This window comes from Strigops habroptila, chromosome 8 (assembly GCF_004027225.2).
Source record: "Strigops habroptila isolate Jane chromosome 8, bStrHab1.2.pri, whole genome shotgun sequence".
Taxonomy (NCBI): domain Eukaryota; kingdom Metazoa; phylum Chordata; class Aves; order Psittaciformes; family Psittacidae; genus Strigops; species Strigops habroptila.
This window is the reverse complement of record NC_044284.2, coordinates 37,579,675-37,597,059: the sequence shown is the minus strand read 5'-3', so window position 1 is coordinate 37,597,059 and position 17,385 is coordinate 37,579,675. Positions and strand designations below refer to the sequence as shown.

Here is a 17,385-nt window from a genome sequence, read left to right as displayed (position 1 = left end):
CCAGCGTGAGGGAGCCATCGCTGCCGCAGCACCCCGGGGGGCACTCTGAGGCAGCCCAGTAAAGGGCAAAGGGACTAAACCAAGCCAAGGATGACTCTGCTGGGGCTTGGCACTTGTTCGAAAGTGTTTCATGGAGCTTGTGTTTCTTGCTAGCCAACAGATGCCCCTTCACGCTCCATGCGGGAGACGGATTGGCAGCTGAAGAGGATGGGTTATCACAGCAGTTGTCAAATGTACTGCGCAGAGCTGGTGTTCAGGAGACCTAAAGGGTGACAAAAAGCTGGGTGCAGTGTGTGTTTGGAGCACTAGCCCTTTTTAAAATGTCTCTGTCAGAAGAAACAGAGGGAGATGGCACTGATTTAATTTGGCATAGTTGCCAGTTTACTTTGGGCAGCAACCTAGGAAAATACTCCAGTAATAAAAGAACGGAAGGCAAATGGCTCTCTTGGTTTGTATTGTCCCTGAGGTTTGTTAATGGAGTAACAGTGCTGAGCATCCTCCAGGGGAGAAATGAAAGGCCATCCCATATGCCAGCACAGCCTGCCTTTGGCCCAGCCTCACCCTTGGCTGGCTGCAGATCATGTCTGCCGGCAGGTCAGGTTACCTCCTTGAATAGCCATGGCAGGAGGCAGGATCCTGGCTGAACAACTGCTCTGCTGTTAGATTTATTCCCACCATCCCCTACACTATTCAAAGATGGACCCTTCGTGAAGAGTTGTTTGTTTAGATTTCATTTTTTTCCCCTGAGAAAAACTCAAGCCTATCTATGGATTTTAATTGCTGCGGAGATCTGATGCGAGTTAGAGGTGACTTTATGCCGACAATCTCCGTCTTTCATTCATTTGCATATGGCTTTTGCAACATTACCCTTTATGATAATAAATCTATCACAGCATTTATATCCTGAGATCTTTTTCTGGAAGCCTAGGGCTTGACAGGAAACCAATTCCCAACATAGTGAGACATTTGCAGGAACTTTTTATTGCAGACTGTATTGTTCCGAAACCTGCACTTTCTTCATCAGAACTGTCCACAGAAGTGCTCTGAATCTACATCTACACATCCCTGGGAAGCTGTGGAAGACCCACTCCCTCAGCCAGGCATATTGGACAAACTTGCTTCTTCCTGCTGGATTTTACAAGCGCAGACAAGGCTTGAAAACAGAATAAAAAATTCATCAGCAACACCAGCAGCCCTGCTCTGAACACGCGGGATGCTTGCCTGGATCCCTGCTCATTTCCTGGAGGGAAACTCAGACACACCACTTCAGTGCTGTCCTGAAGTGTGTGGAAGCTTTTTTTCCTCCCCTCTCTCTCCTTCTTTTCTTTTCCCTCCTTCCTTGTGTTGATTTGTGGGGCCAGAATGACTTTGATTTCAGCAAGTTTGCTGTTTATTCACGTCACAAGTTTGACAGCTTTACACCAAATCAGATTGCTGGGTTTCAGGAGAGCTCTGAGGCGTCACTGGGAGCTCCTTTAGATTAAACTCGCCTCCCTGGTTTCCCCCCTCTCCCCCTCCTTCAAAGCCATTTAAACCTCTCTGGGGCTTTAACAGAAACGTGCTCCCAAGACCTGCATTTCATTCTGCCACTAACATGGTAAGTGCTCTTTGCATTTCTCTCGACCTGGAGGCAGGAAAGGAGAAGCTGGTCTCTTTGCCTTGTGGGCTTGCAGTCGGTTTTGTGCCCTCTTTAAATGGGGAATGAAGACGGCTCTCCTCTACCTGCAAGACCAGTCTCTGCTGCTGTGCCTTCCCATGGGTGAGCAGATTCCCTGCTTGAGGTTCCAGGCTCTGCCGTTGCCTCGCAGAGATTTAGAGCTGGTGCAGATCGGGTTTATTGGGAGGAGGGAAAAGGGTGAATCCAGAGACAACTCCAGGGTTTGCCACTGTACGGTCTGGGACTCCTGCAGAACTGCAGGGGCAGAAGAGAGTGTGAGCAGCCTGGAGGTGACACTGCTGGCTTTGTGCTGCTTCAGAGCTGAATCAAGCCCCCAAGGTGGGAGGAACGCCCTGGCCGAGGACAACCTGGGTCCTCCCTTCCTCTTAAACCCACTCAGGACCGTAGTATTTCCCAAGGGATTGCAGGAAACTCAGCCACCTTCCTGGCATACCTTTGCTTGGAGCCCCTCTGTGGCAGGGGGGCTGCGGCGGGGGGGGGGGGGACACTGCCCAGTGCCCAGCGGAGGCAGCAGGGCGATGCGGTGCTACCGGGCGAAGGGTTCTGGGGGAGAGCGGGCACCCGGGTCAGGGCTGGGAGCTCCCGCGCCTGGCAGAGGCAGCCGGGGCTGCGGGGCTGCCCTGCGGCAGGTACCCGAGCAAACCCCGGCTGGGACAGGAGCGGGCAGGGAGCAGGGACCAGCCCGCAGCGCAGGGGTGCCTCTCGCCGGGATGCGGCGGTACCGGAACGGGGCTGACACCGCCTCTCCTCGGGGCCCGCCGCAGCCCGGGGGCTGGCGGGGCGAGAGGGAATAACCGTCTGCCGAGCGCTCCATCGCCACTGCCCCTCGCCTCCGCAGAGCACCGGCCGGCCGTGCCCGGAGCCGGGGTTCGCCGGGGTCCCGGGCTGCGCCTGCCCCTGGTTCGTCCCCGCTGGTGTTTCCAAGGAGACCTGGGCTGCCGCCTGCACCGCGGAGCCGCCGCCGAGCCAGGGCCGGCGGGAAGCGCGGCCGCCGGGTAAGTGCGCTCCCGCCGCATGGAAGCGGGGTGGGCCCAGCCGCGGCCCCGCAGCCGGGCTGGGCGGGGAAGTGGGAGCAGGCTAACCCCTCGGTGTGCTCCCCTTCAGGGCAGTTCTGCAGCCCGCAGTTCGGCGCCCAGGACGCACCGTGGCAGGCAGACCAGCTGTCTTCCCAGCTTTACAGGAACAAGCAGGTAAAGGCTCCGCGCTCCCCAGAAACCTCGCTTTCACCCCACGAGGTTCATGAACTTTGTATCATGTTTTGCACCTTCTGAGTTGGTTTATGGCACGTCTCCCTCTCACTGGTACAGATATGGGAAACAGTGGCAAACTGCTTTTATTTTGGTGGGTTTTGTGTCTTGTGTAAAGTATTTGCCTAGCATGAACTTCGAACAACTGTTCCAGGGTTCCCTGTTCATCCCTCTTACAGAATGTTGCACCAGCTGCCTTAGCACTAGAGAGGACCAGGGGCACGACCAGGTCGTCCCTCAGGCTCTGATGATGCAGAGCCTCATGCTGTTGTCAAAAAATACATAGTGTGTGCCCTCCTGAGTCCTGAGAAATTATTCCACCAGAATTACCTACTTATATGAATGATCAACCATTTTGGCCAACAAGCATTTCCTTGTTTACTTTGTTTTCTCTCTTTTTTTTTTTCTGTAAATCACACCAAGGGGCAGGAGAAACCGAACAGTCCTAGATGAAGGAACCCCAGACAGATCACTCCTATCAAATATTTGAAACTACATTTTAACACAGTGAAGTTGATAGAAATTCATTTACTAACTTCAAGGTCCCTGGAATCAAACCCTAGTGCCAGACATCAGTGTATTTCTTCCTTTGGCTCTACCTCAGTCATTTAAACCTGTGCTTTTCAGCCTGTGGTCAGCAGATGCCTGGGATCCTTGGTAGAAGATTCCTTGTCCCTCTAAAGGGGTCTTCAGAGCTATGATTGGAAGGCAAAAATCTCTCTGCATATATAGAGAACTTCCAATAAAAAAGTGTCAGGCATCTGCAAATCAAAACCTACCTGTTCAGCTCTTGGGACTAGGGATTATCTCAGCTCTGTAGTTGTGCTGGGACTCACACAGTAGGGCCTAGGGTTGAAGGGGTCACTGAGTACTTCTGTATCATAAAGAATGGCAGCTGCATCTTCCTTCTGCACTCTACTGCCATAAATTGTTAGCCTGCAGTTCCATCTTCTCCTTTTCCCCACCAGCCAACGATAAATGGGAGGGAGAGGGCTGCAAAGCGATGCTTACTGCTGCTCTGGAGGAGATCTGGTAGTTGCTGCCGTGCCCACGGTGGTTTCTGGCTGTTCACAGGGCTACCTGTAATTCTTGTCTGTTATTATTCCATGGTTACTTTTTTTTTTCAGACTAATCTTCTCAAACACTCACTAAAGAATAAAGGAAGTCAAAAGTGAAAAGTGAACAGTCGTGCCACTTAGGTTTACAGAGACAAGAGGCTGGAGGGCTAGGTTGAGTTCGCAAAGCAAACATGCAGATCATCAAATCCAAGCAGCCTGCACCATAGGGCAATTGCTATTAAGTTACAGAGTCAACATCTATTCATCAATATCTCTATTTCACAGCTTCAAGATACTTTGCTTCAGAAGGAAGAGGAACTTGCTAGGTTACATGAAGAAAATAATAACCTCCGACAATACCTGAATTCTGCCCTGATTAAGTGTTTAGAAGAAAAAGCCAAGGTATTTTGTCCAAACCTGTTGTATAGACATGTGCAAAAGAAACAGTTTGAATAGGCACATGCTATTAAAATACATGTAAAGTCTAAGAGTGTAGACAACCTTCAGTGTGAGATCTGTTTAACTTCACAGAGCTGCCAAATTGCTAGTCATGGATCTAAGGTGACCATTTCGCCCAAGAATGACATCCTATCAAGTTGTGATTGTGGAGACAGTATAGGCCATGGCATAGTTAAGTTAGTTCATGGGTAAGTTAGCTATAAGTTAAGTTGATAAGCAAGGCAAAACTTATTCCATCTAACCTTTTTCAGTGGAAAGTTCAAATTTGAACATACATTTCTCTAATGTGTCCATTTTGTCAATTATCCCTTTTGAGAAGGATTAATTTTTCCTTTTTTATGTTTTGGATGCTTTCTGGTTTATGTTTTGTTTTGTTATCTTCTAGTGATACGTTTTATTCATTTACATTAGAGTATTGATCTTCTAATTTTTTCAAAGTTATTAATTAAAAAGTTGTGTGGTTTTTGGTTTTTTTTTTTTCCTTTAAGATGAAACACCAAATTAAACACTTTAGGTTGGATGAAACATTCTATTAAACTAAGTATGAATAGATTTTTTTCTAATTAAATATTTTGATTCTCTGTTTCTTGTCCAGAAGATAATTGTTTTTTGTTGGCTTAAAGACATTTTTTGCTATTCAGCCTTTCCCATGAAACTGAACTATTAATTATTTCCTCAGCTCTGTAGATAGGGCACGAGGTAAAAAAGCCTGTAAAAAATAGCAGACTTTCCTTTTCCATCCTATTCTGAGTTGATAGTGTGGTGTGTCCCTCCATGCCAAAACCTGGCTCCTAGCAGCAGAAAAGGTCTCCTTCACTGGGCACTGCACAGCAGGCAGACATGGCCACCCGTCTATGTCATGTGGAGGAGGGTCCAGTATGAAACCGTCACAGGAAGTGTCTGAGCAGTGAATTCATGACATGATGGGGAAGCTTCCTTGTTATTCCTGCCTTTGACTGTCCCTGGATGCCTGAAAGGCCCTTGTCCTGGGATAATGACATCTGAGGTAGATTGATGGGCTTGAGCCACTCGGTCTGCTGCCCTGGGCACTCCTTGACCAGGATCATGCCTGCCCCAGTATGACTTACCTTCATATCCTTCGTCTGTGTCAGGTTGCCACATTCCCCCCCATACCTTGCTCACCTGCCAAACGCTGCTGGCAGCAGCAGCACAGAGGAGTGCCATACAGCCAGGTATTTCATGCCATACTGAGTGACAATGTGATCAAAGCACAGACCTTGTTGACATTATCAGGTTCTTCTCTCTCAAGGACTCAGTTGTTGCTGAGACCGTAAGACACAAAATAGTAATATCCATATGACTTCCGCAGGGTGGAAGACAAAGTATCTTTTGCAAGGACAGTAGTAACCATCTTGCCCATCTAAAATCTGAGATCAGAAACATGTTGCTTCCAGATAACTGGAAATTCAGATTTTAATCTTCTCTCTCCACCTTTTTTTTTCCCTCCCCCCTCCCCCTAATAGAAACTGCTGTCCTGCCATGGCCAAAAAACCTGTGCTATTCTCAAAAGCACCAAGAGGAGATTAAAAGAGGACCACTGCTTTGTTCCTCAGGAAACTCCTCATGCTTCCAAAGCCAGAAGGAACCTCTTTAATGAATTCACTGCCTGTGAAGAGCAAGCCAGCCCTGCTGTGGACAGCTGGGTCTTGCAGACTTTAGGATTAAAAGATGTGAACACCATTGATGAAACTTCAGCTAACTACAGTGCCCTCTCCTCAGACCTTGGAAAAGACACATACTGCCTAAGCCCTGGTGAAGCAGTAGACTGTGACCACAGTGAAGGAGCATCAGCAGCATATAGCTGCAGCCACGTGCCTTCAGCTAACAACAGTACCCACCCATGCAGTGAGGATGGAGATTCCTTCCTTCCTCAGTTTTCTTCAGCGCCATGTGTCTCATCAGTGCCAAGTGTTTCCTGCCTCCCAGTCTATGGGTTGCCTTATTTGACTGGCAATTTGTCACCCAACAAAACAGAAATGGCCTTCACAACATCACTAAGTCCTCACCGCAATGTGAGAACACACACCTTCCACCAAGGACAAGCCTTTGTGCGCAGGGATGATGATGGAGGATGGAGATTCACCTGGGTGCCCAAACAAGCTGAATAATGCACCTGCATTGAGGGTCAGCCACAGGGGATGCAGGAGACAGACACTTCATCTTGTGCTTGAGACAGATTCAGGCAGCAAAAATGAGCCCTTCTGGGCTCTGATAAATGCTCCTCTGTCATGTACCCACTCCTCATTCCCTTCCAGATACTCACAGGTGTGGCTCCATATGGCACTTGGACAATTATCTGCCCCAGGCCAGATGTACAAATTGGATCCACTTCTCTTGTGCCTGTGTTGAGATACCTGGTTTTACTTGCTTCATGGTTTTTCTATCATCAGATTCTCCTTGTTAACTGGTGGTTAACAAGGCTGGAGTGCTTTCAGCTTTGATGTTTGAAAGCATTTTGGGAATACAGTTTGTAAATAGCACTTTTCTCAGATATCCACAGATGACAAAGGAGGCATAGGTTGGAGGCTGAGAATCAGCAGTTTCTAAGTGATTTGTGTCTCTCCTGGCTACACATATTGCCTTGGATTAAGGCAATCGTGGGTATTTGTTAATGTACTACACTAGGCTGACCTACCTGCAGTCACGTGGTGCTGTCACATTCTTTGATGATGCCTTAAAATAAACAGGATTTGCTTCTATTGCCTGAAGGCTACTTAATTACAAGTGATTCAGCAAGTTCAGGGGATTTTCTTAAGGTGTGATTAAGAGATTAATGTTTACTGCATTGTGTTTTAAAGGTATTTTAACTGTCAGATAAAAGGAGTTTAAAAGGTTTGAGCCTTGGAACAGGAACTAGAATTGGAGATGCTGTAATGACACTATCATCACCAGCCAAGGCCTTGGCCCAATGTATTAGTGGCAGAAATTGTCTCATCTGTGGGTAATGTACACTTAGAGCTCTTCTTTCTTCTGCGAAGGATTCATTCCCATTGTCTGCAGCATCCCACTAATATTTTGACGGATTTTATTCTGTTTACCTGCCTAATGATGAGGGGTTTTGGAAGCCCTCATAAAAGAGAACCACTCCTGGCTTCATAAGCAATTTCTGTGGCTCCAGTGGGGCTTTTTCTGCAACATCAAGAGCTGCACTTGTGAAACTGGAGGTTTTCTTTCTATGGAACAACTTCTTGACCTCTTTGTCCTGATCTCTGAGATCTATCTGCAATCAACACCAGCCCAGAGTCAGGGCTGCTTCCTCCTTCTCCCATAACCACACACTTCTATGGCAATGTTTCTCCTGGCTGGGGCAGCAGTATCACTTGGTGATTAGAGTGAGCCTTTCAGAACCCCAAACTTCAACACCAGCTCTTCCCTACCCATGTCTCTGCCAGGCAGTAGTGGGCTGAAGTGAAGACCATTGCTACACCTTGAGAATGCTTTAAAAATCTCAGAAGAGAAGGTACTCTAGCACTGCACAGGACTTGACTTTTAGTAACACTACTAATGATATGAAGTTAACTGACATGAAGTAAACTCACTAGTAATGTTTTATGTTACCTTTGTTTTCTGCTTTACAGTAGTTTGATGTCTCAGTATTGGAAATAGAGTGATTTGGTTATTCTTGCTTTCAGAATGGTCCCAGGGACTTTAAGGAAGTAAAGTAAAAATTACTGTAATAGAGGATTTCCTTCCAGTGGCTTATTTTCCTATAGAAAACTGGATATTCCTTTATTTTTAGAGGATAAAAATATCTCCTGAATAGCCTCTTGTGCCTTAGGATTGCAATATTTGGGATTCTGTATTTAATATAGAATCTATACTTGATATAGAATTTCAATATTTGGAATTGTATATATAATATTTTGATTTCCCAGAAGACTTTTAAACAAACTCAGTATTTCTGGGTAGTTACTTTAAAGTCAGTCATGGGGCAGACTTCCACAAGAGGCAATCTGAAAGCATTGATTGTAGGCATTATTGCACTGGATATAAAAAAACCCCCACAAAACCAAACCAACAAAACCAATGCACATAGAATAAATGCAAGTATTTGGAGGTTTTGTTGTGATCAATAAAAATGTGGGCAGCTGATGAAGACTGGTCAGACAAGACCACTGTTTCTGTAGTACTTTTCAGCTTTTCAATGAGAACAGAAGAAAAATCCTGTCCTTCAAACAACTGATTTCTTTCTCAAGGCATTTCTTTTCTATTAATCTCCCTATGCCCTGCTATATAAGATAGCATTGAAGAAAATACTCCTGTCACTGGAGTGCTTATTGATGCATGTGGTAGTGTAGAAAACGCCTGACTTTAACATAGATACATGATGGGAGACCCTGGAATGTGTGGTGTGTGGGATGAACAGCATGCCAGGAGTAGGCAGTGTGGCCAGAGCATTACACCCAACACAGCTGTAGGTGCCACATCTTTCAAAGCAGCTGTAAAACATAAGCAGAGGAAGATCTGTGTTTTCTATCACTTTTGAGTGCTATGACTTATGTTTTTCAATGCTATGGAGCAGTAATAAGTACATTTGTCCTATCAGCAAATTATTTTTTTTTTTTTTTTTTCCCCTCTAAAGAAAGAGAAAAAGCTTTTCACCTGTTTCCTCCTGCAGAGAGCCAGAACAAAAGTGTCTCATCTTTGGTACAATCTCAAAGGATTTCAGTAGGAACAAACTGATGCTTGAACCTTCACCAGCCTTTTGCAAAGGGGTGACTGGGCCCCTTCCCTCATAGCAAATAAATTATTAAAAAAATAGTATTTCTTGAGTTATTATGAAAAACAATAGGAACAAGCTGTTCTATGTCTAACACCAACCCACAGCAAGCAAGTTAGCCCCAAGGTGAGGAATGAGACTCTTCTGCTTTTTTGTTTCTCTATAATACTCCTGCGAAGCTCAGTGGTGCAATTCTCATTGAGGACAAGTCTCAGTGACCAACCTATTCCTTTAGATAAATGTTGCTCTTACTGCCAAAAGCAAGCCTTTACTCAGCATACCTCCCTCTAAACTGCCTGGTTCTTCCGAAAATCCTGCATCCACGCAGATATAATAGATATGGAAACTGAAGGCATCTTACAGTAAGTTACTGTCAAATGGTGGGATATGGAGGACAATTACTGACTGGGCTGGTGCTGGTTTGACATGTTGATTTGACATGCTGTGTCCCTGTGACTTCCTTGAGCCTGAAAGCAGTAAAGCTGCTTTAAATAAGGCACTGCTTCCAGCTTATTTGCCTTTATCTCCCAGTAGGGCTTATGACCTTAGGTGCAGGCTGGGGCTGCAGCAGCAACACTGCTACTAACTTGATACTAGTAAGCCTGAATCTAGCTCCTCAGTGTGTAGGCACACAGTAGATGCACCCTAGACTGAACTTTTAAAAGTCAGCCATAGAACTGGAGCCTGAACACACCATTTTTTTCTTCATAAGATAAAATTCTGGAAATGCTTATTTACTTTAAAATTACTGTCCAGTTTGCACAGTTCTTTGGCTTGCAAAGGCATGGGAGGGGAGATCTTTCCTGTACCAAGCCTAAAGCAGGTTTTGAGATGGGGGTTCAGTCCTGGTTTGTGCCGGATGCTTCCTGTTTGTCCTTTTGTATCCCACTCTCAGTACTAAAACAGAGCTAAAGCCGCCCTGCTACTCATGGAAAGTGCAAGGTAAAGCCCAGGGAAGCCTGTGACACATTACTATGCCACAGAAGTAGCTAGACATCAATAGGAATGAAAGCAAAAAGTGGAAACAAAATACAGTTCTTCACAAAGCCATCACAAGTAGGTAGCCAGGGGATAGTACAGATGAAGAGTTTCAGCTTAGTACTGTACTTCTAACTTCAAAAACAAATCAGGCAGCTGGAATAGAAGAGCAGGAGGCAGAAGTTCTGGGGTTCCAATATTGCCTGTGGTATTACACTTTGTTTCTGTACTTTGGTTTGTATGGAACCCACCACTAGACCAGTTCATAGCAATTTAACCAGAAAACATGATTCTTGCTGCTGTGTGAGAAGTTCCTTCTTACCAAGGATCAGTACCAGGCCCATATACCTCCAGGATGTGGAAGTATGACTTGAATAGCCCAGGGGCCCTGGGAAGTTCTTTGAGCAGCAGTGAACTTCATTGTCTGTAAATATGCACCTGGTATTAACATGTTCGTTTTATTTTTTTGAGGTTTGTTTGCTTTATTATGTGAATGTAACATGTGCAGCTGTACACCTTAAAACAATCTGTGTTTTTACAAAGACATGCTAATAGAAATGGGAGTTAATTTAACACTTACTATGTTGATGTTTGTGATTTTTGTGACTAAGAAGACCATGACCATATGTAAATGTCAATTTTACCAGTGGCATTAAGTTCTAATAAAACTTAACATGTAATTGATGCTATTCTTTCTGCCCACTTCAGCATCTATTAAACAATGCAGCTGTTTCTCAGCACCATATGTGACACCTACACACCTCTCCAGAGGCCTGAAAGGGACCTTTATTTCCTGCAAGCATCCATCCACACAAGGAGGTGCAATTTTTGGTCACAATATAACAGATAAAGATGTAACAGCCACAGGAATGCTCATTTCAGGCTTGCACAGCATATTGCAGTGGTTATTGGTTTGACTTAGGAATAGATCCCATGCTACAAAATTACTAGGACAGAGGTATTGTGTGTTTCTTCTGTTACTTTTGCGTATCAGGCTCTCTTACTTCATAGACATATACCTTTTTAAACAGGCAGATGAGCATCCTGATTCATCATAGTACTCTGACTACTTCTAATTAGGATTCTGAAATGTTGAACTGTAAAATAGCACTGAGGTGTTGTGTAAAGAGATTGAAGATAAGAGAGAAAACATAAGACTCCATACATCTAATTAGTCAGCTATTTTTGACAGCAGAAGTAAAGCTGTGCTACTGCACTTTATTTTCTGATGACAGCCAGGTTTATTAGTTAACCATGCATCAGCTGGGACCAGAGAAATCTCTTCTTCATTGGACTGTTTATTGCTTGTTAAAAGATACAAAGTGAGCCTTCCTTAATCTCTTTTGCCCTCCTCTGAAAGCCATAACAACTCTATTAGATGATTCATAAACACTCTAGCTTGTTGCCAGGTAGCTGACATCCAATCGTAAAGAGAGAGCAGTCTATAAATAATTTGTGGAATGAGCTGTGATTCACCTAAAATGCCATCTCTCCAGTCATTTCTCTGCTTCATTAGTTGTGCATCACTGAATTATTTCAAGGATAAGTATTTACATGCAGTACAGCCCAAGGAAATCAATATGATAATGATGCATGAGCAATAGATAATAAAAATCAATAGGGCATGAAGACATGGGAGGTCCAAAGTCCTTATTTTTTCCCGATTTATTAGAATATCCCACTCTCAAACTGTAGCTGTAATACTGGTACGGTTAGCTGAAACTCCCAAGAACTGCCTCAGAAGCTGTTACTAGTCAAAGAACACTCTCTAAATATTCATTTAATAAGCAGTGTTTGCACATATAACATCTTGCAGCACCACGTTATTCCCTGTTAATGATCACAGAATACAGGGTCAGGAACTGGGAGTGTGGGAACCATATGACGCTTTCAGGGGCGCAATACATGTCATTGGATGATCTGGAATGCAGGGCAGGAATCCTAGCCCACAGCTGTGCAGACTGAAGGCCTAGCAGCACAGAGAGCCCACATGCACAGCCAATGCTCCAGATGTGCCACCATCGCCCTAGCTGTGCAGATAGCAGCAGCCAGGCCCCAGATGTGCACCAGTGATGCCCGCTGGCGCTGCAGAGCGCCAAGCCCTCACAGCTGCAGGGCTCAGCTGCTGCGCAGCCCAGGTGCCGCCTTGCCGCGGAGCTCTGGCCAGGGTGCTGAAGTGCCCCGGCTCATGAGCGCAGTGCGGGTGCAGAGGTGCAAGAGCTCCAGGGCGAGAGAGCAGGCATCCCCCAGTACAGAGAGATCTTGCAACATCGGAACCGAACTAAGGTGGGCGGAACACCCTTGTCCCGTTACCAGTGCTCGAAAGATCCTGTCACACGATGGCCTTTGATTAGAATTACCTTTCTTAAATCTCGAGGTAATATCTGCTTGATGATGTGAGTGGGGTTAAGTAACAGGAGAGACATACTATGTGCCCAGGACTGTAACCCTGGTAAACATAACTGACAGTTTATAGGTACAAACCGTGCTGGGCTCCTCTGTCCAGGCTTCAAGGTAGCTGGGTCACAGGCAAGGGCATTCCAGAAGCTGCATGAATGGCCAAGTATCCTACTACATATCACTGCAAGTAGAGAAAGTGTAAACTGGAAAGCTCCCTGTACCAGTGTCATGAACTGCTGTTTATTCCAGATACAGAAGGAAGATATCAACTGCCCCCCCAGGTAGGTCAGAGAGCCCAAGAAATCCCAAAGACCTTTGAGAAGTAGCATCCTTTGTAACCTCTGAAGCCTTGCATGTCTGCTGAGTATAGAGATCCAGGTATTAAGCTTGATACTACAGAAACATTTGTTACTAGAGAATTAAGATAATCATTACTGTTACAGGATTATGTAGACTACCCAGATAGGGATATGGGCTCCAATATATTGGAAATTGTATGCAAAAATCTTGAGCACTCTGCAGTGAGTGTAGTGAATTCTGTTCTCATTTCCACTGTCTGGGATCCCAAATAGCCTCCCTCTTTTCTAAAGAGGTTTTTTGTTTGTTTGTTTAGGTCACACTATTATAAGTGGGACCTGAAATATATAGTGTTTCTCTTTTTCCCCAACATTCACTCTGGAATTACATTTTCAGTAATCAAGAAATAGAAAAATCATAAAAACTATCTTGCTGCTCCTCTCATATTCATTGCCTGTCTACTCCCATCCAAAAATCCAACAGCACAAAATTATCTGATGATTTCAAACAATAATAAAAAAATGAAATTAAAAAAAAAGAAAAAGGGAAAATCTATGTCAATAGAAAGCTTTATGAGATTTGGATTTTCAGAAGAGTTGACATCTCTTTTGGTATTAAAACCACACAGTTCCAAGATAAAAGTAACTCCTCTAAGAAATACACACCCTGGCCAGGCCTAAACAAAACCCGAACTTGACAATAGTGTAACCCAGGTCAGCTCAGTTGCAGGCTCCAAATATTACTGTAAAAAAGAAGTCAGCTCAATAGTATACACTGTCAGTTATAACCATTACACCTACATTGAATTCCAGTTACCTCAGCTGGATAAAGAATTAATAAGTAGGAATGACAGGATTCCTTCTTGCTTCAGGAAACAGGGCTAATTTTGATTACCTATGGGTCATGAAATATTTAATGGTACCTTTCTGCAAATGAATGGAGAAGTCCTGATTTAATACTAGTAGGTATTGTTTAAACCTGCCAGCTTCAGTTTCCTTCAAAGATTGATAGATACAATCAAAGATTGATAGATACAAAGATACCAGATACTAGCCTGGTATTTTTTCTTACCCAAAGCAATCAACAATACTGCTGTGTGCAAGATGTTGTGTTCCTCCACAACAATTGCTTCATTTCAACAAAAGTATTTTTCTGAAATGAGTCATCTTTGCAATCAATAAAATTAAACTAACCCACTGAAATCAGCATGAGTTAGTACTACCCCTGAGAACAAAATGGAGCTGAAAGAGCTTTAGGTTTCTTCTTACTGAAAGATCTTTCATCAGAATGAAGTGTCATTACCTCAGTGGCCCTGTGGCCATTTCAGAAGTATATAAACATTTGCTACCTATCTGTTAGCCATTCAATTACTAAGATCTTGATACTGTGTAAATATTTAACTACAATAGAGGATATAAATCAGCAAAAGTGATTCTGTTTCATTCCACTGGTGGCAGTAAATCACAGGCTATTTAGACTACTGGGCTACACCCAAAGAACTGAGCTGTGAACACAGGCAGACATTATCTAAATTTTCCTGTAAAGCAAGTCCTGATGTAATTCACAATTCATAGGGGGAAGACTCTGGAGCAGTATACCACAGCTCCAGAAACCAGGAGCACTTTCAGACATTTTTACTATATCAGCCAGGAAGGGAGAAGCTACCAGCACCCAACCTTCAGACTAGTTCTCCAAAAGATGTGACCAGAACACATGAAAGACCTGGCGGAGGAGGTGCTGTTGAGTTTGAGCCCTTGGATACTAATGACACAGGCAACAGAGAAAAGGATTGTCCAGTAAGTTCTGGTCTTATTTAGTTTCTGGAAGAGGCAATCTGGTTTGAGTATAATTAGAGGCAGCATGATGAAACACAAGACCAGTCAGCCCTTGCAATTCAGGTTTCCATGCTGTAACAAAGGTCCACAGGAGCAGTAGTTGTGTGCTGCTACTCCAGAGACGCAGTGCTGGGCTCCACATCACAGCAGGGACACGAGTTTTATTACATCTCACTCCCTAAATGTATTGCAAGTTGAAAGTCAAAGTCTCCAAGGATATGGTGGGTTTTTTTTTTTTTCTACAAAAGTAGTAACTGCAAACGTGTAGGCTTATGCTCAGCCTTAGAAACAACCACCAGGGACTGAGTCACCATCACCATTTCCTAGCAAGCTTTCCCTGCAATACTCCCTCTTTGGCTTTCTGTTGCACAAATCTTAGTGCCAGACCTGGGGCCAGGACGATGGGTCGCACTTCTCCATTTTTAAGAGGTATCTAATACTATTGTTGGGTGGTGCTCTCTATCAGGACTTTCTTCTCACATCTTTATTTCTGCCTGTGTCATCCTCTGCCATCAAACCACTTCATCCAGAGAAACAAGTAGTGTCACCCCAGTATCCTACAGAGCCTTGCTGCAGCCTGGAAAGGGACACCAAGGAGCCAACAAACCAGCCATCTTCAGAAAGTAGAGTAGAAATGGGATGCTCCTCCCAGAAAAGGATGTCCTACCAGTAACATATTGCTCCAGGGCACCTCACTCAGGGCCTCTGCTTACCCTTTGCTTCGCTCTGAAATAGGCATTTCAGCAGAGAGGAAAACAAGGCTTCCTCAGAAAAAAGAAAAAAAAAAAAAAAAAAAAAAAAAGAAAACCGGGTTTATTTCCATTCTTTTATGGCTTGCAGTTTATCCTTCCTGCTTGCAGGATCCTTCATCTCGGCAGTGCCACCTGGTGGGCCCTGCCTCTACAGGCCTGCACCTATGAGGAGGAAGAAGAGGATGCAGCCAGAGGGCTTGGAACAGTCGAAATCTTCTGCGAGAGAGCATGACTGCAGATAAGGTTGATGTAACCCCATACTTTTCTTCAAAACCTTCCCAAGCTGCATGGCCTCACCTGGGGCTCCTGACAGTGGAACTTAATCTGCCTCTGCAAGGGCTGATTAGAAAGAAAATTCCCTTTGCCTGCCCTCCTTTTCCACTTGGCCCATGTGCAGGTACAAGTTTAGCAAGAGCCTGCAAGCCCCAGTGCATACAAACAAGCCTTGTGCAGCATTATATTTTGGTTTTCTCTACCCCTCTTACGGCCTCCCCTGGCTAAAGTCAAAGAAACACTGAGAGCATCCAAGTAAATCAGCCTATTGCATTTTCTCGTCAGCTTAAAATGCTCTTCTTGGTGCCAAAAAAATGACAATTCTCTGCAGAACCAGGCTTGCAGGATGGTTGTATTGAAGCTATTTCTTTTTGCAAGGCATGTTGGCAGGGGAACATGTCTCCAGACTCCCAAGTCTAGTGCACTATACTGAGCACACAAAAATATATGTATGCACATGACAGAGTGCAGAGGGTGTCCCAGCATGAATTTGCTCCATGGACGCTTGCCTCCTGCCATGGTCATCCTAAGACAGATCAAATTCATTGCACCATAACTGACAGCTTCTAAATAAAACCCTGTCAGAAGACAGGAGCCAAAACGTGTTTGTGTGTTAGCCATCCTTAAGGACAGGGCTACCCTGAGCTTAAGACCTTTAGGGTTGGGTGAATCACAGCAGCCAGAGCCCTGGGCTGACTACAATGATGCAGGGGCTTGAGCAGAGGGGAGAGATGCTGCAGCATGACTGGGGCAGTGGGAGTTCCTAGGATGACACAGCTGCTCCTTAGCACAGGATGCAGCAAAGCAGCAAACACAGTACCCCCAGCATTCATGCACTGCAACATTACACAGTCTTCTGGCCTGCATCTGACCAGTTAAACCCTTCACAACTACTTCTGTCACAACTACTTCAGTCACAGCTCAGGCTGCCTATGACTAACTGCAGCTCTTCACCCTGCTCTCCTCCTCCAAGCAACATGCACACATGCAATAACAGGGAGCAAATACAGAACCCCAAAGAAAAGAGGAGGGCAAGAACTAGGTTATCCAGTGATGGAAACAACCAAGATTTATCATTTGTAATATATTATTTGAATAGTTTAAACCCTCCTGTAAAAGGCAAAAAGCATAGTATGAACATCAGTAAGAGGAATGAATTAATTGCTAAGTTGCTTAGGAATAGTTCAGAAACACATGTTTTACAGCAGTTTGGGGAAGTTTTAGAGGGTTAGAACAGAAATGAATTAACCTTTCTCTGGCTGTTACCTGGGTCAAAGGGAAGCAGCAGTCAAAGCTGGAGTAAAGGAGAGCGACATTTTATGTGTTTCTTATTGATTTAATTTTCAGATCACTCTGGAATTGGCTGTTCATTTCAGCATGGATGCACTCAGCAGTTTGTGACACACTGTGCTGTTTCGCTCTGCCAGCTGTGTTGTGCCTGCCAACATTTATTGAGAAATAACAGGTCACACATGGTGTCAAAAAAAAGTACCCCTGGCACAGTACATAGAAAAAGGCATTGTATTAGTGGCAATGAATTCAGACCTACTGATGGTGGAATTAATGAAATCTGTGGCTGGCACTCTTTTTGCATCCCAATGGAGGCTACAAAGAACAAAGCAAATGTACTGGCCACTAGCCTGTAGGATCAGCAAACCATGCTTGTC

General features: G+C 44.6%; 1 protein-coding gene across 1 annotated transcript; it reads left to right on the top strand.

Moving 5' to 3' along the window:
* Positions 1-2,414: 2,414 nt before the first annotated feature.
* Positions 2,415-10,841, top strand: GMNC (geminin coiled-coil domain containing; the record flags this gene model as incomplete). Its single annotated transcript, XM_030496222.1, has 4 exons — positions 2,415-2,673; positions 2,783-2,868; positions 4,269-4,385; positions 5,927-10,841. Coding segments are annotated over 4 exons (1,107 nt in total), but the record flags the coding sequence as incomplete, so codon positions are not given.
* Positions 10,842-17,385: the final 6,544 nt, after the last annotated feature.